This window comes from Hemitrygon akajei, chromosome 8 (genome assembly GCF_048418815.1).
Source record: "Hemitrygon akajei chromosome 8, sHemAka1.3, whole genome shotgun sequence".
NCBI lineage: Eukaryota > Metazoa > Chordata > Chondrichthyes > Myliobatiformes > Dasyatidae > Hemitrygon > Hemitrygon akajei.
The window spans coordinates 153,243,502-153,270,528 of record NC_133131.1 but is presented as its reverse complement, the minus strand read 5'-3'; the positions used below and the strand labels follow the sequence as shown (position 1 = coordinate 153,270,528).

At 41.9% G+C, this 27,027-nt stretch overlaps 1 protein-coding gene across 3 annotated transcripts in view; it reads left to right on the top strand.

The window, feature by feature from the left end:
* dync2i1 (dynein 2 intermediate chain 1) overlaps positions 1-27,027 on the top strand; it is a 98,413-nt gene that overhangs the window by 265 nt on the left and 71,121 nt on the right. For 2 of the 3 annotated variants that reach the window (XM_073054864.1, XM_073054863.1), the window contains exons 1-4: positions 2,270-2,381; positions 3,104-3,157; positions 5,099-5,606; positions 10,942-11,030. In XM_073054864.1, coding sequence (XP_072910965.1) covers positions 2,349-2,381; positions 3,104-3,157; positions 5,099-5,606; positions 10,942-11,030 — 684 coding nt within the window. In that variant the 5' untranslated portion in view covers positions 2,270-2,348. Of the gene's footprint in view, positions 1-2,269; positions 2,382-3,103; positions 3,158-5,098; positions 5,607-10,941; positions 11,031-27,027 lie in introns of those variants that run through there. The other variant, XM_073054865.1, reaches the window with a different exon arrangement.

The window sequence follows — 27,027 nt, the reverse complement described above, 5'->3', positions numbered from 1 at the left end:
TAGCAGCTGCCGCCCCGTTTCATCTCTGTCTGCAATCTTTTTTCCCTGAATAGATGCCTAGCAGTTGCTATCTTGTTCCGTCTCTCTGTTAGGAATGGAGTTTTCCTAAGCCCAGTTATTTTGAAAGAGTTTTTATTCACGATTTCTCGCAGTCCCGCTGAGTGAATCCACTAGGATTAATAACCGGTCTCTTTAACTAATCGAAAAGATTTAACAATCTGCTGGAGGATCTCAGCGAGTCGAGCAGCATCTGTGTGGGGCGGAAGGGATGGATGTTTCGACGTTTCAGGTCAAAACCCTGAATCTGCAGTCTCTTGTGTCATTATATTGTAGTACTTCACTGCTAAGTCTCTGCTGACTTGGAATAAGTTCTCCTCCGTCCGACAATCCTTGATGCAAGGTGTTCACCAGAAATGTCAACATATTCTTCATCTACCCACTGAGTTCATCCAGCAGGTTGTTTGTTCCAGGTTACCTGACAGTATGTCTGAACCTTCAGATGAATCTCTGTGGACTTTGTAAGATGTAAACAGTTAATGATTTCTGATTCTGAAACTGATCAAGGATCTGATCGATTATGTTTCAGATGTTGTAAAGTGGAAAATAATGTGAAATTTTAAATGGAGATAATCTGTACCTCAGATGGTATCTGTGGATGAGAGAAAACAAGATGTTCACCTTCTTTAAAACTGGTTATTTTTCATTGTGTGAAATTCTCAAATTTGGTGCTGAACATTGATCTGCAATGCACCAAGTCAGAAGAGGTCTGTGTGTGTGAGTGGGTGAACAACACAAGCTGCAACTACATTATGGGCATGTTATGTTGCTGCCAGACTGTGTAGCAACTCTTGCATTTTGCTCCCAACACATGTTGGTTGTTGATGCAACTGGTGCATTTCAGTATGTTTCAATGTGCATGTGATAAATAAATCCGAATCCATCCCCCAACTAGAAAACAAGATGCATGATGATGCATATGGTTTAAGTCAGCAATTGAAGGTCTTCAAAGTTCTGAGTAAATGTGTTATCCAGGTACATAAATATCACCCTGAGATTCATTTTCTTGTGGGCATTATTAATAAATCCACTAACCATAATTGAATCAATGAAATACTGCACGTACAGGGTAGACAAACGGTGTACAAAAGACAAAAAATTGCAAATACAGAAAGAAGGAAAAAGAAATAATAATTATAAGTCAATAAGCAATAAATATCGAGAATGTGAGATGAGGAGTCCTTGAAAGTGAGTCCATAAGTTATGGGAACAGTTTAGTGGTGGTGTAGGTGAAGTTATCCCCTTTTGTTCAAGAGGTATCATAGCTATTTCCTGAACCTGGTAGTGTAAGTCCTGAGGCTTTTGTACCTTCTTCCTGATGGCTGCACTGAGAAGAGAGCATGACCTTAGTGGTGGGAGTCCCTGATGATGCATGCTGCTTTCCTGTGACTGCACTCCATGTATTTTGCTCATTGCTGGGGAGGACTTGTACCCTTAATGGACTGGGACACATTTACTACTTTTTGTAGGATTTTCTGTTCAAGGGCATTAGTGTTCCCATACCAGTCAGTGAGGCAGCCAGTCAATATACTGTCCACCAAACATCTATAGAAGTTTGTCAAGGTTTTAGAAGTTATGCCAAATCTTTGCAAATTCCTAAGGAAGTGAAGGTGATGCCTTTCTTACTATCTTATGCATTGGCAACTTTTGAAAATGGTATGTTTGATTTTGCAATACTTGGAAACAGGGTGAGATGGTGACTTTGTTTAAAAAGACAAACATAAGTGGAGGTTCAAATTTTTAAATATTCAGGATCAATAATTGGCAGTCTTGCAGGTAGATGTGTAGTGTAGAAGATATGTTTATGCAGACTTACAAATAAATGATTTGCCACAGTGAAAACTAAGTAAATGGTATTATTAAACATTAACCAAATGTTGGGTAGTATTCTTGCTGTAGTTACCACATGCAGAGCCAAGAATTCCAATTGCCAAATGCATTCTGGTGGTTTGACCCTTGCTTAGCCAATGAAGCACTGTTATTATTGCTCAGGCAACACAATCAAAAATGTAGCATCTATCTTCTGTGAATGGAATGGTTTGCAATTCATTCTCTAACTTAATGGAATACTTGTGGAATGTAGCAACAGGCTGTATACTGTATTTATTTCCTTTTCACATTAGCTTAAGTTTATGCAGTAAAACATCCAGGTGCATTTGCAAATTGGAAGTCAAGCTAAGGCTGTGGAGGAGATATTGTGGATTTAATGAAAGGATCATCTGGGAGGAGGATTAAACAGCAGAGGAACTTGTAGAAAGATTTCAGGAGATAAGTTCAAGATTTTGTTGGCAATGGAAGGGAAGGAGGAAATAAATGGGCGAAGGGTAAGAAGTTAAAAATGCTGATTCTGCACGTACTGCTTATGTTCTGAAATGAGAGGAATGCAACATTTGTGAGAGGATAAAGATATGGTGTAATTTACTATATATATGGTATGTGGTGAATATAGTACATTGGTCTAATCTTTAAAAAGTTTTAAAGGAAAATGCAAAAAAACTTAAACGTGTAGCTTTGTCAACTCAATGTAATGGCGATTGCTTTGGGGGTGAGAGATGGATAGCAGGATGTTGAATGAATTGATGTCTACAATGGATGCTTGATGGAATGGCTGAACATTGAAATATTTGAACCTAGGAATGACAGTGGTGATTGAATGGCTAAGGCAGGTGACTGATTGGAAAATGCAATAAAACTCCGTCACTCTGCCACACTTGGGGTTTTGGTGGTACTGGATGAGCAGGTGTTTTGCCATTTATATTCCAATATACTTTTAATAGTCTTTTCTTAGATGTTACACAGTAAAATAATAATTTTCCCAGTGAATGAGTAGGTTTAAGGAGAGTATGTCCAACAGAACCAGGTAAATGGAGCACAGGAACTGGGGCTCTGGTGAATTGAAGGGAGTATGGGAACTGTGATCTTGATGAGTGGACTGAGAGTGTGTGATATCCTGTGTATCATTCATTAGAAAATTTGGTGTAGTATTCCTTTTTGGAATTTGTAGGTTTTATTGTCTCAGACTTGTTCAATTTTACTTTTACTTTAGGGGAAAACCAAAGAAGATACCTGGAAAACAGAAGAATTGCTGAAGCATATTAAAGTAATTTATTTTATTTGCAAAATATACTGTATAGAACATTATCAAAAGTAGAAATAGTTGAATTTTAGCCATTTTCATGTTGGATGATGTAGGGTCCATATTTGGAAGAGATTTCTGTAGAAACTTAAGTATGTTGCTATCTTTATGTAGGCCTCCACTTTTTGAAGCTGATGTCGGGTTAAGTGAAGTTGTAGTATCCCATTGCATAGTTTCAAGCTGTCAATATATTAGAAAGACAAAGATAATCTTTAGTTACACTTTAAGCATTTTACAGAAGGCTATATAAGGACTGTAAGTTAAGGTTGAAGATGAATTATAGTTTACATTTTTTAGAAGACATCTTTAAATTCCATTATTTCAAAATACTCATCCCAGTGAATAAATATTATTTGTATTTTGGATGATGATGCCCATTAAGCAGTACAGCATTTAAAACTCATTAGACCTCATGGAACACTGTGTAACATATTCAGAATATTTCACAAGTGGCCCAAGTCCATGTTAATTTATATGATTTCACTAAGAGAGGAACAAAGATCTGCTAAATGATGAGAAGTGCACAGTTGTTTCTGAAGCTGCTATCAATCTTGTTGTTAAGCCCATCACTGCTATTGGGACATAGGCTGCTGACAGCAGTTCGCCACAGTCCTCTGTCCTGGGCCAGTCTTTCAAGTTATTCCCATGTGTAGCCTATTGAAGATCCAGGCATGAGGTCTTTGGAGCTAGGTTTCTGTAGCTTTAGGTTTTTACAAGAGGGGTTTGCTGGCTCTTTTGTAGCTGAGCTTGGAACATCCGTGGTGGAGTTACTGTAACAATGTGATAGTAGTGAATATCTGTGGAAATTTTTCATGTTCTGTAGACAGATAAGATATGTGAAAGTTGAACTCTTAATTCTACAAAGCAATGAAAAATTAAGGGATAAAAGATTCCAAACATAAGTGAGTACAACTTGAGATTTTGGTATTCTGTTGTTATATTAGTTTCAATTTTATGTTTGCAATTGGGATTTTATTTTGCATTAATGTTCCATTCAGGCTGTGGTCCTCTGGTTACTTATGCTCATAGTGAATGTTGATTGAAAGTTGTGACCTAGTGTCCTGGACGATATTTATCACTTATCCAGCAAAGCTGAACATAACTGATGGGCAAGACTATGCTTTACTGTACTGCTCCTTGCACTTCATCTGCTGTGTAACTCCCTTAACTATGCTTATGTTTACAGCTCGTTCAAATTGAAATACAGGTCTTTCTGCTAGGCTTTTTGAAGAAGTAGAATGATCTGCTTGTGGCAACTGGGTTCCAGGTAGTTTGCTGAAGATTTATTCAGTTTCTAAATAATAAAAGACCTTTAAAACCAACTGAAATGGATTTAGTTAATAAACACAACTAATGCTGGAATATCATTTATTTACTTCAAACATCTAAATTATAGAAATTGATTTTGAAAGTTGTTGATCAGTAGAATGAAAGTTAAAAAACGACCGACTCTTGCAATGGTTACACCTCTGGTATAATAGCTCCACAGAATTGAGCTCCAGTGCTTCAGTGAAAGTTCAGATGCTTTGGCATCATTTAGCAAGCTTCTAAATTCCACCTAATGGTAAGAAGGTGTGGAAAGCAGACATGCTGTAACCGATTCCGCTCCTCCACAGAATCACTGCTAGTCATCAGCATGATTCGTAATTCTCAAGTTCCTTTCAGTGGAAACCATTATGTGCACAGGGGTCAGTTACTGGGATGTGGAAGATGTGTTATATAATGTTTTTATTAATTTAGACTGACACTTAGTTTTTCAATCAATTGTAAATTCGGAGTAGAGTTTGCTTTTGATTACGGTATTTGACCATTCACTTATGCAATATGTGTAAAATTAATAGAAAATGCAGTCTGCCTTCACAAGCCTTTTCATTTATAATTTTGACTGTTAATTCCTCTTTCCAGGCTGCCCAAGGAGATCATCTGGATGATCGTGATAAAAAGTCCAGAGCAAGGAAAAGACACGAGGAGGAGTCAGAGGAGCGTCGACATAGGGATAGGGACCGAGACAGGCAAAAGGAACGCCATATTGATAAAGTGCGAAGCAAAGAGAAAGAGAGTGATGGGGACCAACATAAAGACCTGGAACATGAAAAAGTACGGAAAAGAGTTCATGATGAGGAACGAGATAAAGACAGGAGAAAGAAAAAAGAAAAGGAAAGTGAGAAACATAAACACAGAGATAGAGACGCTTATCAAGAAGGAGAGAAACATTCAGGGCGTAGAGTTCGTGACGAGGGTAAGGAATGGGATCTTAATATAGAGAGATCTACAAAGCGGGAACATGAACCTGAGAGGCACAGAGATAAAGAAAGAGACCGGAAAAAAGAACAAGACAAACACCGAGAAACTGGGAGAGAAAATGATGGAAATGGAGAACAACGATCTAAACATAGGCAGAAAAAAGATAAAGGTACTTTTATGTTTAATGTGGAAAGTTAATGAAAACTTAAGAAACTACACTTTTCATTACAAAAATAATCAATTTTTAATGAATGCCTTTGAATGCCATAAAGCAACTGTGCAACTGTTATATTTTGAGCCAACTTGTTATTTGAAAAAAAAATCATTTGTTTAGTTACTTTTAGAGTTGTCCCAACCTTCTAACAACCTATAACTATGAGAAAGTCTGCAGATGCTGAAAATCTGAAGCAACACACAAAAAATGCTGGAGGAACGAAGCAGGTCAGGCAGCATCTATGGAAATGGATAGATAGATAGTCAATGTTTCGGGTCAAAATCCTTCTTCAGGACTGAGAAGGAAGAGTGAAGATGCCAGAATACAAAGAAGGGGGAGGAGGGAAGGAAGGCTAGCTGGAAGGTGAAAGGTGAAGCCAGGTGGGTGGAAAAGATCAAGGGCTGGAGAAGAAGGAATCTGATAGTAGAAGAGAGTGGACCATAGGAGAAAGGGGAAGGAGGAGGGGATCCAGGAGGAAGTAATAGGCAGGTGAGAAGAGATAAAAGGTCAGATTGTGGAATGGGGGGGGGGGGGGGAATTTGTCCAAATTAAGAATAAAAATGGGAGAATTCTAGCTACCTGTTTTGTGTTTGGTTCACCTATTCTTTGATTAAATAGTTAATTCAGCTTTTTTCCAGCTTGTTTATCCAGAACTATTGTCAGGTTGCCCACTGCAACATTCTGTTTATTTTTGACAAGGTTGTGTCTTCCATTATATGTCTAAATCAATCCAAGTGCTGAATACTCTGGAAAGACTATCTTCCCAACATTAGCTTGAAATTTTATTGATGTTGATTTAAATCACTGAACAGTCTTCCTGTTGCAAGTGCTGGCTTGCTGTAATTTTTTTCTCATACTATTTGTATTCTGCATAATGATTTTCCAGGAACACCATTCCAAGGATGAATAGCTATAAATTGAACTATTTGCAAAATGAATGTTGTATGTTCATCTTACAAATGTGTACTTCTTTATGCTTGCCTTTACAAAACAAAAAATGCTGGATTCTTTTAAATTACATTGAATTACTGGTTTATGTTATGATTCTGAGTTGCCCACTCCAAATTCATTGTCTGTTCAAATATGAGGTCATTTGTAAATTTTGGCCATTTAACTGAATTTCTTAACCAAATCACTGATGTAAATTAGAATTGAATGCACTGACCCTGAAGAATAGCATTAATTAGCTTCCTAAGACCAATTTCTCTCTCTTTGCAAACTTTCAATTAACTTCTTATTCATTTGCACTGAATAATCACAGCTCTGAATTTAATGAACAACTTTCCCAAATGCCTTCTGGTATTCTAGGTGAGAGAAATTCTACAGATTATCACTTTGACATGGTGTTCCTTCAAAGACACCATGAGAGTTGGTCACACTGTAAAGAAGGGAGTACAGTTAGACGAGAAGCTAGACTGGACTGCCAACACAGATGCCTTGTGCAGGAAGGCACAGAGTCGACTGTACTTCCTTAGAAGGTTGGCGTCATTCAATGTTTGTAGTGAGATGCTGAAGATGTTCTATAGGTCAGTTGTGGAGAGCGCCCTCTTCTTTGTGGTGGCGTGTTGGGGAGGCAGCATTAAGAAGAGGGACGCCTCACGTCTTAATAAGCTGGTAAGGAAGGCGGGCTCTGTTGTGGGCAAAGTACTGGAGAGTATAACATCGGTAGCAGAGCGAAGGGCGCTGAGTAGGCTACGGTCAATTATGGAAAACCCTGAACATCCTCTACATAGCACCATCCAGAGACAGAGAAGCAGTTTCAGCGACAGGTTGCTATCGATGCAATGCTCCTCAGACAGGATGAAGAGATCAATACTCCCCAATGCCATTCGGCTTTACAATTCAACCACCAGGAGTAAGATAGGTTAAAGTGCCGGGGTTAGGACTCAATGTATTTAAGTAAACTACTTAAGAACTTTTTAAAAGCTATTATTAATGCTTTTTGAGAGGGTGATTTTAGATGCATATCATATTTTTACTGAGTTAAGTATTGTATGTAATTAGTTTTGCTACAATAAGTGTATGGGACATTGGAAAAAAAGTTGAATTTCTCCATGGGGATGAATAAAGTATCTATCTATCTATCTATCTATCTATCATAAAATCTGTACTAATGCCGGTGCTCCATTTATTATTTGTATCTGTAATCTTTTTGTTCATGTGGTAAAGTAAAGCTCTGTTTGACTCCTGAGAGAGATGTGAGAGATTCCACGACACTCTTCTGGTGGCGGACTAACATTTATCACTTAAAGAGGCTTTCATTTTATTTTGCTACTTTGATTTACATAGATTGAAGAAAAATGATCTGACATTCATGATGAAAATATGGACCTGTTTCCTCAGTACTAAGACTGTATCATATCAAATGCTCCAACAGCCATCAGAATGAAATTGCTTAAACTTGATTCATGTGGTACTTAATAACTATCCATTCTTCTCTTACCATTTTTTGGTCTCCAAAGATCAAATCTTTTTAAGTAATGCTGTGTTGCATGAATTAAGTTATCTTGGTCCTCCATTTGCTTGAAAATAATTGAGCAAGGCTGATATATGTGGTGATGTATGACTCATTTGTGTTGGTCCTTTGTTTTGAAACTGGTTGCATTTTTTATAATTTTAAGTTCTTTGCCCTTTTACTTTTAAGACAATTTCTTACCATAATGGCTTAGAAGTTCAGTTTTTCTTCTTATGGCTCTATTTTCTTCTCTGCGATCACAGCTAAATTTCTTAATGCCAATTTAAACTAATCCCATCTGTCTGCACATAGTCTGCATCTCTCTATTCCCTGCCTATTCATGTGCCTGTCTATGTGCCTTTTAACTATTGCTACTGTATCTGCTCCCACAACTTTCCTTGCCAGTGCAGTCCAGGTACCTATCGCTCTTTGATAAAAGGGATAGTATATTGCCCCCCACCCTTCACCATTCCCTATTCCCATTTCCTTCTCTCACCTTATCACCTTAACTGCCCATCACCTCCCTCTGGTGCTCCTCCCCCTTCCCTTTCTTCCATGGCTGTCTGTCCTGTCCTATCAGATTCCCCCTTCTCCTGCCCTTTATCTCTCACCTATTGACCTCCCAGCTCTTTTCTTCACCCTTCCTCCTCCCCTCAGATTAACCTATCACCTACCACCTTGTATTTCTTCCTCCCCTTCCCCCACTGTCTTACTCTGATTTGTCATCCTTTTCTCTCCAGTCTTGGTGAAGGGTCCTGGCACAAAATGTGGACTGTTTACTCTTTTCCATAGAAGCTGCCTGGCCTGCTGAGTTTCTCCAGCATTGATTGTGTGTGTGTGTGTGTGTGTGTGTGTGTGTGTGTGTGTGTTGTGTGTGTGTGTGTGTGTGTGTGTGTGTGTGTGTGTGTGTGTGTGTGTGTGTGTGTGTGTGTGTGTGTGTGTGTGTGTGTGTGTGTGTGTGTGCGCTGCGCGCGCGCGTGCGTGGGTGTGTGACCATCCTACCTATTGTGTTGCCACTTTTCGCAAGCTATGGACATTCTCTTAAGGTCCTTCAGTACACAAGTGCTTCTAAGGTTCCTGCGATTTTCTGCTTTTAACTATTAAAAATGCAGCAATAGCACTGGCAAGACATGGCAACAGTTTACAGGCAGCAAGTAAAACCTCCAGCTCTTCTGTTAATCACACTTTTCTGGACTACGATCCCTGCCATCCACAATCTGTAATTTCCCTTTGGGTGTTGTGCTTTTGAACCACCTGTATGACCTGGTATTTTGCAGTATCCTGAAGGATTTGATGAACTGGACTCTCGAGAATGCAGGTACAGCCATGGTGGCCATTGCTGGAGTGGACTTAGATGGATCGAAGTGGCCGGGCACAGGAACAAGTAATGAACTGATGTTTGGCCAATGCTGGAGTGAACTTGGTGTCGGATTGAAGTGGCGGGCCTGAGAATGAAAAACAAACCGATGTTTGGCCAAGTTAAATGCTGAGGCAAACTGAAACGATCCAGGTGTCAGGGCTGAGGGCAAAGAACGAACCAGTGTTCAGCTCACTACTGTGCGAGGTTTACTCAATTCAGTGCTGAACTGGCTATGTCTCTGTGGCTTGCACCTATTGCCACTCACCTCAGTGCTCAACTGGCTCTTTGGCTATGGACTCGCTTTCAGGGGCTCCGCGATTCATGTTACGTGTGTTATTTGTGTACTTTTTTATTGATTGCATGATTTGTTCTACTTTTCACAAATTGGGTCTTTGATGGTCTCTGTTGTGTGTGTTTTTTTTAATGGGTTCTAATGTGTTTGTTTTGTGGATGCTGCAAGAAGACAAATCTCAATGTTGTGTATAGAAAACATACTTTGATATTAATTGTAGTTTGAACACCTCACTCTCTTGTAAAGTTAATCTCCACCTGCAGCTTCTCTGCCCCTATTTCCAACTGATTGAAATATTGCTGTATCCTTTGATAACCTTCCTCACTATCCTCAACTCTTACCATTTCTGTGTCATTGAATTAGTGTCTATGAATTAGTCAAAAATGAGCAAAAAAATAAACTACACACACAAAATGCTGGTGGAACGCAGCAGGCCAAGCAGCATCTATAGGGAGAAGCACTGTCGACGTTTCGGGCCGAGACCCTTCGTCTAGTCCTGACAACCGCTTATTCCCCTCCATAGGTCAAGCCTGACTTACTGAGTTCCTGCAGCATTTTGTGCATGTTGATCACTAATATATCCATGGTTTTCCAGTTGTGAGTAAATCCTCATGAATAATTTCCTTAATAATGATGTAAGATTCACTGGTCTGCACTGTCATGGGTTGTTCATTTTGCCCTTCTTAAACAAGGGAAACAACATTGGCTATTCTCCAGTCCTCTGGAACTTTGCATGTGGATAAAGAGCATACAAATCACTGTCAAGGCCCCAGCAATCTTGCCTCTTTCAATAACCTGGGATAGATGCCATTTGGCCCTGGGGACATCATCCTTAATGTTCTTCAGGAGACCAAATGCTTCCTCCTTGATATCAACATATCTTAGAATCAGCATACTCCGTCTTTAATCTCACTATCTTCAATGCATATTGTGCTTTTTAAGGTAAAATTGGCCGTATCATCTGATCAAATTAAAATGTTGTGCTTATTTTTGCAATGATAAATTCTTTTTGATATATGCCACATGAATTTAGTTGGCACTGTCTTACTGTCAAGATTGTTGGAATGGTTTGAATTTGTGGCTGTTATTACATCAGTATAGCGTTACCTTTATCCTTTAAAGTCATAACTAAAATGGTGATCAGTTGTTGAAACTTGTGCAACTATGTCCATCTGTGTTTCAGGGAATTTGGAATTGTCAAAACATGATAGATATGAAGAAAATGAGAGAAGACACAGGGAGCGAAAAGAAAAGGAAGGGAGAACAACTGAAGTGAGCTCTTTTCTTTTTATATGTTTATAATTTATTTCTTAGCTCTATTAGATCTGCTATTCTGCCTTCACAGTGTATCAGACATTCCTTAATTATCAGACTATTTTCACCCTTGGCTAAAGTTACCATCACGTAAGAGAAAACATTAAAATTCCACTTTTACTATTTCTTAGTTAGATTTGGCAAGTCCCCTGGTGGTGGAGATAAAACTGGGAACGTATACTGGGTCAGCCTGCCCTCAATTTATACCTACGCTGTTTAGTTATCTTCCCACAGGTTCACTGCAGTTGTTCTGTTTGTAATACATTTAAGGGATGTGGGCTTCGTAGTCTGAGCCAGCATTTAATGGCCTGTTCCTTGCTGGCCTTGAGAATATGGTAGTGACCTGATTTCTTAAACCATTGCAATGCTCGAGATGTGGGTGTACCCACAATGCTGTCAGGAAGGGAGTTCCAGGATTTTGATTAAGTGACAGTGAAGGAGTCAAGATCATCTGTGGTATGGATGGCAACTTCCAGAAGGTAGTACATCCATGATTTGCTGCTTTACCCGTTACTTGGTAGCGGTCATGGGCTTGGAAGGCATTGTCAAAGGAGTATTGGTGAGTTGCAGCAGTCAGTTCCATAGGTGATACAGACTGCTGCTGCTCTGCTTTGGTGTTGTAGTGAGTGAATGGCTGTGGATGGAGTGCTTATGAATTGGGCTGCTGTGTGCTGCATGATGTTTAAGTTCTAGGGTGCTGATGAAGCTGCACTGTTTCTAAGCAAGTGAAGAATATTTTGCCAGACTCTTGAACTTAAACTATAGCTGGTGAATAGGCTTTAAGGAGTTAGAAGGTGCTTATTGCAGTGATCACCAACCTTTTTTGCACCGCGGAATCATTCCTAACTAACCTCCCATGTGGGACCTTGTCAAAGGCCTTACTGAAGTCCATGTAGACAACATCCACTGCCTTCCTTCATCCACTTTCCTGGTAACCTCCTCAAAAACTCTAATAGATTTGTTAAACATGACCTACCACGCACAAAGCCATGCTGACTCTCCCTAATAAGTCCCTGTCCATCCAAATACTTGTAGATCCTATCTCTTAGTACTCCTTCCAATAATATACCTACTACCGACGTCAAACTTACTGGCCTATAATTTTCCGGATTACTTTTAGACCCTTTTTTAAACAACGGAACAACATGAGCTGTCCTCCAATCCTCCGGCACCTCACCTGTAGATACCGACATTTTAAATATATCTGCCAGGGCTCCTGCAATTTCACCACTAGTCCCCTTCAAAGTCCGAGGGAATACCCTGTCAGGTCCTGGGTATTTATCTACTCTGATTTGCCTCAAGATAGCAAGCACCTCCTCCTCTTCAATCTGTATAGGTTCCATGACCTCATTACCTGTTTGCCTTATTTCTATTGACTCCATGCTAGTTTCCTTAGTAAATACAGATGCAAAAACCCATTTAAGATCTCCCTATTTCTTTTGGTTCCATACATAGCGGACCACTCTGATCTTCAAGAGGACCAATTTTGTCCCTTACTATCCTCTTGCTCTTAATATACCTGTAGAAGCTCTTTGGATTATAACCATATAACCATATAACAATCACAGCACAGAAACAGGCCATTCCGGCCCTCCTAGTCCGTGCCGAACTCTTAATCTCACCTAGTCCCACCTACCCGCACTCAGCCCATAACCCTCCACTCCTTTCCTGTCCATATACCTATCCAATTTTACCTTAAATGACACAACTGAACTGGCCTCTACTACTTCTACAGGAAGCTCATTCCACACAGCTATCACTCTCTGAGTAAAGAAATGCCCCCTCGTGTTTCCCTTAAACTTTTGCCCCCTAACTCTCAAATCATGTCCTCTCGTTTGAATCTCCCCTACTCTCAATGGAAACAGCCTATTCACGTCAACTCTATCTATCCCTCTCAACATTTTAAATACCTCGATCAAATCCCCCCTCAACCTTCTACGCTCCAATGAATAGAGACCTAACTTGTTCAACCTTTCTCTGTAACTTAAGTGCTGAAACCCAGGTAACATCCTAGTAAATTGTCTCTGCACTCTCTCTAATTTATTGATATCTTTCCTATAATTCGGTGACCAGAACTGTACACAATATTCCAAATTTGGCCTTACCAATGCCTTGTACAATTTTATCTTTTTCCTTGACTGCCAAAGCAACCTCATATCTTCTTTTAGCCCTCTTGATTTCTTTCTTAAGTTTTTTTTTGCACTTCTTATACTCCTCAAGCACCTTATTTGCTCCCTGTTTTCTATACATGTCATACATCTCTTTGTTCTTCTTTATCAGAGTTCCAATATCCCTTGAGAACCAAGGTTCCTTATTCTTATTCACTTTGCCTTTAATCCTGACAGGAACATACAAACTCTGCACTCTCAAAATTTCTCCTTTGAAGGCCTTCCACTTACCAATCACATCTTTGCCAGAGAACAACCTGTCCCAATCCACACTTTTTAGATCCTTTCTCATTTCTTCAAATTTGGCCTTTTTCCAGTTTAGAACCTCAACCTAAGGACCAGATCTATCTTTATCCATGGTCAAGTTGAAGCTAATGGTGTTATGATCACTGGAACCAAAGTGTTCCCCTACATACACTTCCATCACTTGTCCTAACTTGTTTCCTAATAGGAGATCTAATATTGCATCCTCTCTAGTTGGAACCTCTATATATTGATCTAGAAAACTTTCCTGAACACATTTTACAAACTCTAACCCATCTAGACCTTTAACAGTATGGGAGTCCCAATCAATACGTGGGAAATTAAAATCCCCTACTATCACAACTTTATGTTTCCTGCAGTTGTCTGGTATCTCTCTGCAGATTTGCTCCTCCAATTCTTGCTGACTATTGGGTGGTCTATAATACAACCCCATTAATGTGGTCATACCTTTCCTGTTTCTCAGCTCCACCCATATGTCCTCGGTAGACAAGCCCTCTAATCTGTCCTGCCTGAGCACCGCTGTAACATTTTCTCTGACTAGCAATGCCAACCTCCCACCCTTCATCCCTCTGCCTCTATCACGTCTGAAACATTGGAACCCTGGAACATTAAGCTACCAGTCCTGCCCCTCCTGTAGTCAAGTTTCACTAATGGCTATAATATCGTAGTTCCATGTGTCAATCCACGCCCTCAGCTCGTCAGCCTTCACCACAATACTTCTTGCATTGAAATAGACACACCTTAGAAGATTATTACCACACACAACCCTTCTATTTGTGACTTTGCATGAACTTTTAACATAATTTATTTTCACCCCTGCTCTACTATCTGCTCTGGCACTCTGGTTCCCATCCCCCTGCAAATCTAGTTTTAAACCCCCCCCCACCAATAGCACTAAAAACCTCCCTGCAAAGATATTGGTCCCCCTGTAGTTCAGGTGTAACCTGTCTCTCTTGTACAGGTCCCACCTGACCCAGAAGAGGTCCCAATGATCCTGAAATCTGAAACCCTGCCCCCTACACCAGTTCCTGAGCCACGTGTTCATCCACCAGAGCATCCTACTCTTACCCTCACTGGCATGTGGCACAGGTAGCAATCCTGAGATAACCATCCTCAAGGTCCTGCTTTTTAACTTCCTATCAAGCTCTCCATACTCACTCTTCAGGACCTCCTCACTCTTTCTTCCTATGTCATTGATACCGATGTGTACCATGACATCTGGCTGATCACTCTCCCACTTCAGAATTCCGTGCATGTGATCAGAGACATCCCTGACCCTGGCACCCGGGAGGCAATAAACCATCCGGGAGTCTCTGCCACGGCCACAGAACCTCCTGTCTGTACCTCTAACTATCGAGTCCCTTATCACTACTGCTCTCCTCTTCTTCCACCCGCCATTCTGCACTGCAGAACCAGACTTAGTGCCAGAGAGCTGGCTGTTGCAGCTTGTCCCAGGTAAGTCATTCCTTCCCCCACCCCCCCAAAAGTATCCAAATCGGTATACTTGTTGTTGAGGGGAATGGCCACAGGGGAGCCCTGCTCTGCCTGCCCTTTTCCCTTTCCTTGCCGAATGGTAACCCAATTACCTGTGCGCTGCTCCTTTGGCGTAACTACCTCCCTAAAACTACTATCTGTAAACTCCTCATTCTCCCGAATGATCCGGAGGTCATCCAGCGCCTGCTTCAGTTCCCTAATGTGGTTTGTTAGGAGCTGCAGCTGGATGCACTTATTGCAGGTATTGTAGTCAGAGACACCGGAGGTCTCCCTGACTTCCCACATCCTGCAAGAGGAGCATTCCAAAATCGTGCCTGGCATTCTCTCTACTCTAAACAAACAAAACAAAACTTACCCGGAACATACCCTCACCTCTGCCTGTTCACGTCGAAGCCTGTTGAGCCACTCTGCTCCCTCCCACTCCACTGCCTGCTCTCAACGCTGTCTGCTGTATATGGTGGTCTTTTTTTTTAAACCTTTGGCGCTCTATGTCATGTGCCTGCGCAGTCTAGCCTCTTTTCCCCGAGCAGTGTAAAAAAAAGACTTCTCTCTGAGATTCCTCTACTCCTTCACTCTCAGCCTCTTGCTTCGTTTAAAAAAAATCGAAGCAAGAGTTGTTCAAACAACAACACACAAAATGCTGATGGAACACAGCAGGCCAGGCAGCATCTATAAGGAGAAGCACTGTCGATGTTTTGGGCCGAGACCCTTTGTCAGGACTAACTGAAAGGAAAGATAGTAAGAGATTTGAAAGTAGTGGGGGGAGGGGGAAATGCAAAACAATAGGAGAAGACCGGAGGGGGGTGGAATGAAGCTAAGAGCTGGAAAGGTGATTGGTGAAAGTGATACAGAGCTGGAGAAGGGAAAGGATCATGGGACGGGAGGCCGGTCGGGAGAAAGAAAGGGGGAGGGAGGAGCACCAGAGGGAGATGGAGAACAGGCAAGCAACTAAATATGTCAGGGATGGGGTAAGAAGGGGAGGAGGGGCATTAACGGAAGTTAATGTTCATGCCATCAGTTGGAGGCTACCCAGCCGGTATATAAGGTGCGGCGGAGACAGAGGAATTGTGAGAAGGGGATAGCAAATCTGCACTCTGCATCTGCACTCAGGATGAGGCTTTTCATTCCAGGACTAAGGAGATGTCTTCCTTTTTTAAACAAAGGGGATTCCCTTCTTCCACCATCAACTCTGCTCTCAAACGCATCTCTCCCATTTCCCGCACATCTGCCCTCACCTCATCCGCCCGCCACCCCACTCGGAATAGGGTTGCCCTTGTCCTCACTTACCACCCCACCAGCCTCCAGGTCCAACGTATAATTCTCCGTAACTTCCGCCACCTCCAACGGGATCCCACTACCAAGCACATCTTTCCCTCCCCCCCCTTTCTGCTTTCCGCAGGGATCGCTCCCTACGCGACTACCTTGTCCACTCCTCCCCCCCCCCCCATCCCTTCCCACCGATCTCCCTCCTGGCACTTATCCTTGTAAGCGGAACAAGTGCTACACCTGCCCTTACACTTCCTCCCTCACCACCATTCAGGGCCCCAGACAGTCCTTCCAGGTGAGGCGACACTTCACCTGTGAGTCGGCTGGTGTGGTATACTGTGTCCGGTCTCCTGGTGTGGCCTTTTATATATTGGTGAGACCCAACGCAGACTGGGAGACCGTTTTGCTGAACACCTACGCTCAGTCCGCCAGAGAAAGCAGGATCTCCCAGTGGCCACACATTTTAATTGCACGTCCCATTCCCATTGTGTTATGTCTAACCATGTCCTCCTCTATTGTCAAAATGAATCCAAACTCAGGTTGGAGGAACAACACCTTATATACCGGCTGGGTAGCCTCCAACCTGATGGCATGAACATTGACTTCTCTAACTTCCGTTAATGACCCTCCTCCCCTTCTTACCCCATCCCTGACATATTTAGTTGTTTGCCTGTTCTCCATCTCCCTCTGGTGCTCCCTTCCCCTTTCTTTCTCCCGAGGCCTCCCGTCCCATGACCCTTTCTCTTCTCCAGCTCGGTATCACTTTCACCAACCACCTTTCCAGCTCTTAGCTTCATCCCACCCCCTCCGGTCTTCTATGATTTTGCATTTCCCTCTCCCCCCACTACTTTCAAATCTCTTACTATCTTTCCTTTCAGTTAGTCCTGACGAAGGGTCTCGGCCCAAAACGTCGACAGTGCTTCTCCTTATAGATGCTGCCTGGCCTGCTGTGTTCCACCAGCATTTTGTGTGTTGTTGTTTGAATTTCCAGCATCTGCAGATTTCCTTGTGTTTGCAAGAGTTGTTCTATATTTTTCCATGGTGAAGCTTTATCCTCCTGCATCCAATAGCTAAGGAGTCCAGTTTTTGCCAATATCCTGCTGGAGGTGCAGCTCAAGAGATCATTAAGCTGATAAAATTAATGCGGGGTAAGATGTTCATTTTAATGACTGATATACGGGTTGGGACTGATGCTGGCAGGTGTCTCCGTCTATTAATATCTTCTTCTATTTTTTTTCAAAATTAAAGAGTAATTTGTTTTAGCGGCAGACGATAGGGAAGTATTAACTTTAATACCCAAGTAGAGGACCTCATTTGTAACATTAATCTGGGGAGGGAGAGACACCCTACTTTTTTCTGTATTAATTGGCATCAGTGCTGATTTTGACAGGTTGACTTTGTATCCTGAAAGAAATCCAAATTGCTCCAGTGTTTTTAAAACATAGGGGAGAGTTTGTTGAACATTTGCCATATGATAGATAGATAGATAGATAGATAGATAGATAGATACTTTATTCATCCCCATGGGGAAATTCAACTTTTTTCCAATGTCCCATACACTTGTTGTAGCAAAACTAATTACATACAATACTTAACTCAGTAAAAAAATATGATATGCATCTAAATCACTATCTCAAAAAGCATTAATAATAGCTTTTAAAAAGTTCTTAAGTCCTGGCGGTAGAATTGTAAAGCCTAATGGCATTGGGGAGTATTGACCTCTTCATCCTGTCTGAGGAGCATTGCATCGATAGTAACCTGTCGCTGAAACTGCTTCTCTGTCTCTGGATGGTGCTATGTAGAGGATGTTCAGAGTTATCCATAATTGACCGTAGCCTACTCAGTGCCCTTCGCTCAGCTACCGATGTTAAACTCTCCAGTACTTTGCCCACGACAGAGCCCGCCTTCCTTACCAGCTTATTAAGACGTGAGGCGTCCCTCTTCTTAATGCTTCCTCCCCAACACGCCACCGCAAAGAAGAGGGCGCTCTCCACAACTGACCTATAGAACATCTTCAGCATCTCACTACAGACATTGAATGACGCCAACCTTCTAAGGAAGTACAGTCGACTCTGTGCCTTCCTGCACAAGGCATCTGTGTTGGCAGTCCAGTCTAGCTTCTCGTCTAACTGTACTCCCAGATACTTGTAGGTCTTACCCTGCTCCACACATTCTCCATTAATGATCACTGGCTCCATATGAGGCCTAGATCTCCTAAAGTCCACCACCATCTCCTTGGTCTTGGTGATATTGAGACGCAGGTAGTTTGAGTTGCACCATATCACAAAGTCCTGTATCAGTTTCCTATACTCCTCCTCCTGTCCATTCCTGACACACCCCACTATGGCCGTGTCATCAGTGAACTTCTGCACATGGCAGGACTCCGAGCTGATGTGTTGTGTGTGTAAAGTGATATTGAATGTGATGTTGTACCTATTGTAATAGGGGAGATCTGAGGAGAGTTTCTAACTAAATAGAAATAGAAATAGAAATCTAACTATATAGATATAGTAAAAATTAAAGGAGACAGAGTGTCCCCTTGTTGTGCGCCCCATCCTATGTCAAATAACTCTGAGAAACCTCCTCCCACACATACCCGGGCTGAAGGATTAGCATACCGTGTTTGAATCATATTGATAAATTTATCACCAAACTTAAATTCTTTTAGAACTCTCCAAAGATACGGCCATTCAAGGCAATCGAATGCTTTTCGGTGAATATTATCAGATACAAGATGGCCCCTGATAAAGCCCATTTGATCTGGGCTAATTATTTTGCCAACTACTGTTTTAAGTCTACTGACTAAGACTTTGGAAAATATCTTGAGGTCAGCATTTATCAAGGAGTTTGGACGGTGATTTGCACACTTCAAGGGGTCCTTACCAGGCTTAGGTATAACTGTGATCAGGGCTGTGTTTAGATCTTTATGGAAAGCGCCATTTCCAATAGCTTAATTTAATGTTTCTAGCCATACTGGTCCAAGAATATCTCAAAGTGGTAGGTGAAGTTCCACAGGTATGCCATCTATACCTGGCATATAGCCTTTATTTGTAGCTTTGACTGCTTTGAGTAGCTCATCCAGTGTAATAGGAGTTTTGCTGTCCTCTAATGACAACATAGGGAGATCTAATCCACTAAAAACTTGTAGTCATTATCAGAAGGAACTGAGCCACTTATACACAGTTCTTCACAGTAATTCTTAAATGTCTCATTTATTTCCTCTGTTGAAGATATGACTCCATGTTCAGCACATCTAATCGCTGGTATAGATCTTTTAGCTTCCTGTTGTTTGAGCGTTGATGGCTCGGTCTGCTTCCTTCTGCGTAATACTTATGTTTGGTTATATGGATCATATATTCTGCTCTGCTTCTTAATAAATCATTTAATACTGTTTGTTTTGTTTTGAGCTGATTTTCTTTTGTTATGGCGTATCTCCTTTTGAGATCATTCTCCAAAACCTTACCTTGTTCTTCTAGGGTGGAAATCTTTTGAAGCCAGCTTTTATGTAGGTGAGAACTGAACCATATGGTGTTATTTCTTAAGAAAACCTTGATGGTGGCCCAAACCACTGTCACATCTGAGACACTATTTTTATTTAAATTTATAAATTCCGTCAGTTTTGTTCTCGGTTGTGTTAGAAATTTGTTGTATTTTAGAAGGGTGGAGATAAACCTCCACCTAGTAGCCTTATTTTTAATGCTACCATAATTAAAAGTAGATATGACTGGTTAGTGGTCAGATAGATGTCTGGGCAAAAATTCTATTGAGTGAGTGTACCAGAGGCAGCAAACCAGAGAATATAAGAATGTCATCTATCCGAGAGAAAGTGTTATGTCTTGTGGGGAAGAAGGTATAGTCTTCAGCAGATGGATTATGCACCCTCCACACATCAGTAAAATTTAAATCCGTTAGAAGGAGGTTAAGTGCTTTGGAAGCAGATTCTTGAGAGCTTGATATAGTTGAGGAAGATTTATCGAGGTTATTGTTTACCAAAGCATTCATGACTCAACCGAATTTTCAGTCTTCCTCCCATACCACCACCCCAACATACTCATCACCTAGCATCACTTTATGTACATGCAATCAGTCTGTGTATGACAGATACTTGTATATTGTGCTTTATAGGATTGCTTTCATTTATTTTTGTATTTTATTGTGTTCTTTATGCTTGTTATGTTATTTTTTGAATGCTACTTCGGATCCAGAATAACAATTATATCATTCTTCTGTACTGAAGAATGACAATAAACAATCTTGAATCCCGATCTTGATCTTGAGTATGTGAATTTGTCATCAGATTTAATTTGGCTAATAACAGTGGTGTCATCAGCAAACTGCAAAATAGCATTGCAGCTGTACCTAGCCACACAATGATAGGTATAAAGTGAGTAAAGAGGGGAATTAAGAACACTGCCCTGTGATGCACCTGTGTTGAAGGTGAGCGTGGTGAAGATGTTGCCAGTGAGGAAATTGAGGATCTAGTTGCACAGGGAGACTAGTGATGAGTTTTGAGGGGATAATGTTGAATACCTAGCTGTAGTCAGTGAAGAGCACCCTGATGTAGACATTTTTATTATCCAGGTGTTGATGCTGTATTCCTACCTTAAAGATTCTGTGCACTTGTACTCCTGGTTCCCTGTGTTCCTCAATACTTCCTAATACCACAATAGGTATATACCTGCCTCATTAGTACTTGTAAAATACATCAGCTCACATAGGCTGGATCAAGCTACATCTGCCATCCGTCAGGCATAATGGTGTAGTGGTTAACAGAATGCTTTACACTACTTGTGACCCAGGTTCATTAACCAGCGTTGCCTGCAAAGAGTTTGTACGTTCTCCTCATGAACATGTGGGTTTCCTCTGGGTTCTCCAGTTCTCACTCACATTCCAAATACATACTGGTTGGTAAATTACTGGTTGGTAAGTCATTGTAATCCGTCCTGTGATTAGGCTAGGGTTAGATCATGGGATTATTAGGTGGTGTGGCTCAAAGGGCTGGAATGCCTGTTCAACGCTGTATCTCAATAAATAAATTAATTGATTAATTCATTGATTGATACATCGCTGAACCTGTCTACCTTCCATACTACACTCAGACCCTGCATAACACTACCCCATATAGCGCTGATTCATTACAGTTGTTATTTAATTTTTCATTGAAATTTAAAAAAAAATCTTTCTAAATAACACTTAAAACTTCCCGAGTGGCCGCCATTACAGTAAACATTCAATCAGCCAACGAGGACACTTTACATGCGCTCTGAGCCACTCACAGCCAGTCACGTCTCTGCATCTCCTGTGCGTAAATCTTTTTGCTCTCTCGCCAATTTATTCAATTGCTTTCACCCATAATGTCTGGAAAATGGCCTGCAAATTCAAACTGCATGAACAGAGTGTGGAAGAAGCAATGGCCAGAAGCATGCAACGACATCCTAGGTTTTCAGGCAGAATCAGTCATCCAAAACATTGCTGAACTGGCTAATGAAGCAGTATTAGAGGATGTTTATCATGGCGATGTTGAAGAGTTACTACATTCTCGTTGTGGGAGCCTTAATAACAAAGAGCTTGGAGAATTGGCAGAGCAACGCATCCTGGGTGAATCTGAGGACATGGGTTGAGAAGAGGAGACGCCAGCAAGAAACCGCACTGTAAAAATTTAGCACTAGCCTCACCACGATCACACATATCGTGGACCTGTTCATCGATAATGACCAACTGGGAGCGAAGCAATAAGGCAATGGGAGATGTACTTGACATGATTTCCTGCTACTGAGAACTGCTTTGTGAGAGGAAACTTAAGAAAAGGCAGTCAAATCTTGATGCCTACTTGAAGAAGAAGCCAAAGTTAGAGGAGTACCCACAGCCTGGTCCCTCCTCTAAGATGTAACCACCACCCACTTCCCTCCCCTGCTGCTGCAATGTGTCACTGCTCCACAGATGTACAGGTTAGGCCTATTTGCATGGTTGTTACTCCACAGGTTATTGTGTATGCATAAAATAATATATTTATTGGGTTTGATTTCTTTATCAGGCACACATGTCCATTTATGTAATGTTATAGTGACCCCACATAGCACTCCAGCTCCGAGGAACACATCCTCAGTGTTAAGCAGGGTCTGAGTGTATTAACAACTTTGTTGTTATTTGTGGCATCTAATCATGCCTCCCACATCCACATACAAGTCATTCATATATGTCACAAATAGCCAAGTCATTTGTATATGTTATAAATGAATATTTATTATAGATTGACCTTTATTCTGACAGCGGATACTTGTTCTGCAATTTTCTTTGTCTCTGATTTTGCTTAATTCTGTAATTGAATTTTTGAGATCTTGTAATGATTGGGGTTCATTGGAAATAGCGTTTTTACTCCAATCCCTCGCAATATATCAAAGGTCTATTATGATAATAATGTTAGAATTAGAATTTATTTAAATCTTACCTCCACCCACACCGTGAGGGAGTAAAAATCTTTGCGTTATGACTCTGTTGCAATGTACAGACATGTGAATTTATAAGTCTAATGGCTTGTAGAAAGAAGCTGTCCCATAGCCTGTTGGTCCTGGCTTTAATGCTTTAATGCCAGACGGAAGCAGTTGAAACAGTTTATGGTTGGGGTGATTGGTGTTCCTGATAATCTTCCAGGCCTTCTTCCTGCACCTGCTGCTATAAATTTCTTCAATGAAGGAAAGTTCACATTCACAGATGAGCTGGGCTATCCATACCACTCTCTGCAGTGCCCGGTAATCAGTAGACAATAGACAATAAGTACAGGAGTAGGCCATTCGGCCCTTCGAGCCAGCACCACCATTCAATGTGATCATAGCTGATCATCCACAATCAGTACCCATATCCTTTGACTCCGCTATCTTTAAGAGCTCTATCTAACTCTTTCTTGAAAGCATCCAGAGAACTGGCCTCCACTGCCTTCTGAGGCAGAGCATTCCATAGATCCACAACTCTCTCAAGGTTGGTGTAGTTCCTGTACCAGGCAGTGATACAGCCAGTCAGAAGATTCTCAATGGTGCCCCTGTAGAAGGTCTTGAGGATTTGGGGGCCCATGCTGAACTTCTTCAGTTGCCTGAGATGGAAGAGATGCTGTTGTGCTTTTTTTAAACCACAAAGCCGGTGTGAATAGTCCAGGTGAGATCATCGGTGATGTGAATACCGCAGAACTTGAAACTAAACTGCAGACCCGATGATGTTGATTGGGCTGAGCCTGACTCTGTTCCTCCTGTAATCCACAATCAGCTCTTTTGTTTTTTGGACATTGAGGGAGAAGTTGTTTTCCTGGCACCACTGTGTCAACCTCTCCTCTGTCACCATTAGAAATAAGGCCCATCAAAGTCATGACATCTGCGAATTTGATCAGCAGATTGGAGCTGTGTGTGGCAGTACAGTTGTGAGTGTAAAGGGAGTAGCGAAGGGGATTCAGAAGACAACTAGGGAGGCACCTGTGTTGCGGGACAGAGGTGAGGGAGCCCATCCTTACCACCTGTCGACAATCCGATAGGAAATGTAGGATCCAACTACACATGGTGGGGTGCAGGCCGAGGTCCCTGAGCTTCCCGTCAAGTCTGGAGGGAATTACGGTGTTGAATGCTGAACTGTAGTCCAAGAACAGCATTCTAACATATGTATCCCTCTTCTTCAGGTGAGTGAGGATGGTGTATAGTGCTGTGGCTATGGCATAATTAGTAGACCTGTTCCGTTGGTAGGCGAATTGTAGGGGGTCCAGTGTGGGTGGTAGCATGCTGCAGATGTAGTCTTTAATCAGCCTCTCAAAGTATTTGCTTATAATTAAGATGAGTGCGACAGGATGCCAATCATTCAGGTATGCTACATTGGTTTTCTTAAGTACAGGGACAATGATGGATGATTTGAAACAGGAGGGGACTGCACACTCGGAGAGGGTGAGATTAAAAATGTCCATAAATACACCAGCCAGCTGTTCAGAACACAATTCAAGGACGCGCCTTTGGATGCCGTCCAGCCCTGCTGCCTTGTGGCTGTTGACGCTTTGGACTGTTCTACATATCTCAACCTCAGAGATGACCAAGCTGCAGGTTTTGTCACGGTCCCGACTGTTAATTCCCCATTTTCTCCTAATTTCCTTTGATGGCGGCACACCTGGTTTTCATCAAGACCTGCAGCATAACAACCCCGGCCTTGCACCCACTAGTTGCTAGATCATTGGTTTTGCCAGTGTGGTAATTAATGTTTCCTGGCTGCTTAGGACTGTGTGTTCTAAGTTTTGCTTCAGTACCGAGAATTACCTGTGAAACTCGGTTTCTCCGTGTCAAGATAAGTCTTTTAAGTTTTACTTCAGCACCAAGGTTTACTTGTGTAACTCCATCTCTCTGAGCTAAGAAGCATTTTGTCTGTTGCTTTCTTTTCTACACTCCGTGTCAAGATCAGTTCTGCTTGTCTCCTGCCTTCCTGCACTCTCTCCTGTTTGCTGTTCAATGCTCATGCCCATGTCTACATCCTAACGCAACATCCGTGCCTGTGTCCTGCGCTTGGGTTCGCCTCTTTCATTGCAACAGGTTTTGGTGGCGGCTCTCCTCAGGGGTTCAGTCCTATCAACCTAGAATCGAGTGTAAAAAAAAACATATAGCTCGTCCGGGAGTGAGGCCGCAATGTTGGCTTTACTGCTGTTTTCTCTTGAAATCTGCAATGGTGTGCAGTACTTGCCATACACTGTGTATGCCATTGTCGCAGAGTTGTGACTAGATTTTTGTCCCTGTGTTGCCGTTTTGCCACCTGGATGACTCCACATAAATCATAGTGACATCTCTTGAGCTCTTGTTGGTCTCCGGAGGTGAAGGCTTTATCCCTTGCACTGAGAGCAATATGTACTGAACTATTTTCCAAGGCTTCTGGTTTGGGTAGACCCGGACTGATTTTTGGGAACAGTGTCTTCAATGCACTTCCAAATGTAGCTTGTGACCAACTCTGTGTATTCAGAGATGTTCTCAGCTCGAAGGTGACGCTGTCAAAACAGTCTTGTAACGTTGGGTCTGATTGGTTGGACCAGCAGTGAATACAGTTGGCCCTCCTTACCCACGGGGGATTGGTTCCGGGACCCCTCGCGGATACCAAAATTCACGGATGCTCAAGTCCCTTATTCAACCTGTCTCAATGCAGTGGACCTTATGACCCATTGGAACCAGAGACCTTATTTAACCTATCTCAGTGCGGTGGACATTAGGACCGGGCGGTAGAGATCTGAATCCGTAGTTTTCTGTTCACGAAAATAATCACGAACACGATTGAAAATAAAGTGGAAATAATAAAGTGATCGGAAAGAGGTGAAACACCATTGGTCATTGGAAAAGTGTTTGTCTACGTCGGTCAACGATCGGAACAATTTTAAAGGATAAAGTGAGAAAGGCTCTGCCCCAATGAAAGCTACAATTATTACTAAGCAATGCAGTGGTTTAATTATTGGGTTTTGGGTTTTTGATCCTCCACATCAACCCGGCACAGTGGAGAGTGCACTCGGGAGCGGACTGTGCCGAGTCCCGAGAACTTCCGTTCCTGAGCCCGGCGCTGAAACATACGTTGTTAAGTGTTTTATATGCATAGAAAGGTAAAATATATACTATATACTAAGACAAATGTTTGACTAACTAACGCTAAATAATACCAGATGTACCTGTTTGGACTTACTTAGTAAGAGAACTTACGATTTTTTTCAATCCCGATCCACGATAACCCACGCACATCCTCCCGTATACTTTAAATCATCTCTAGATTACTTATAATACCTAATACAATGCAAATACTATGTAAGATAGTTGTTATACTGCATTGTTTATGGAATAATGACAAGAAAAAAGTCTGCACATGCTCGAACAACAAGTGCTGGAAGAGCACTTCCGGGTTTTCGCGATTCGTGGTTGGTTGAATTTGCGCATGCGGAATTCGCGGATAAGGAGGGTTGACTAGTTTTCACTATGACTGCATCCTGCTTCAACTTGTGCCTGTAGGCAGGTAGGAGCAAGATGGAGGAATAATCAGACTTTCCAAATGGAGGGCGGAGAAGTTCTTTGTAGGCATTGCAGAAAGGAGAGTAAAAATGGTCAAGTATGCTTCCTTCCTTGTGCTCACCTCAATGTGTTGCCAGAACTTCTGACAAGCTCTGGTCAGCAAAGCTTGGTTAAAATCTCCAGTGAAGATGAAAGTAGCCTCTGGGTGTGTGGTTTCATGGATATTGTTGGTTTCGCAAAGTTCATTGAGAGTCAAGTTGATATTGGCCTGTGGTGGGATGTACACAGCTGTAATAATAACAGATGTGAATTCTCTAGGCAGTCAGATAAGTTGATGCGGCAGCTTATGTACTCCAGATCCAGGAAGCAAAAGGATTTGAGGGTGTGCACGCTACCTGGGTCGCACCAAGCATTGTTCACCATGAAACCTACTTCCCCCCCTCCTTACTTTTCCCAGAGGGGTCTTTAGACCTGTCCACTCAGATTACAGAGAACCCAATGAGTTTGATGGTTTGGTCTGGAATTTTCCTCCAACAACCAGGTTTCAGTAAAGTATACAATGTTACAGCACTTTGTTTCCCATTGGTAGGACATTCTGGCTCTCGGCTCTCACAGCTTGTTGTCCAGGGACTGTACGTTGGCCAGGAGTATGCTAGGGAGCGGCGGCCGATTTGCGGACCATCTTAACCTAACCAAGATGCCTGCTGTTCTTCCTCGCCCCCCCGCAATGCTTGCTCAGCAATACCAGGGTTGTGAATGAACCTC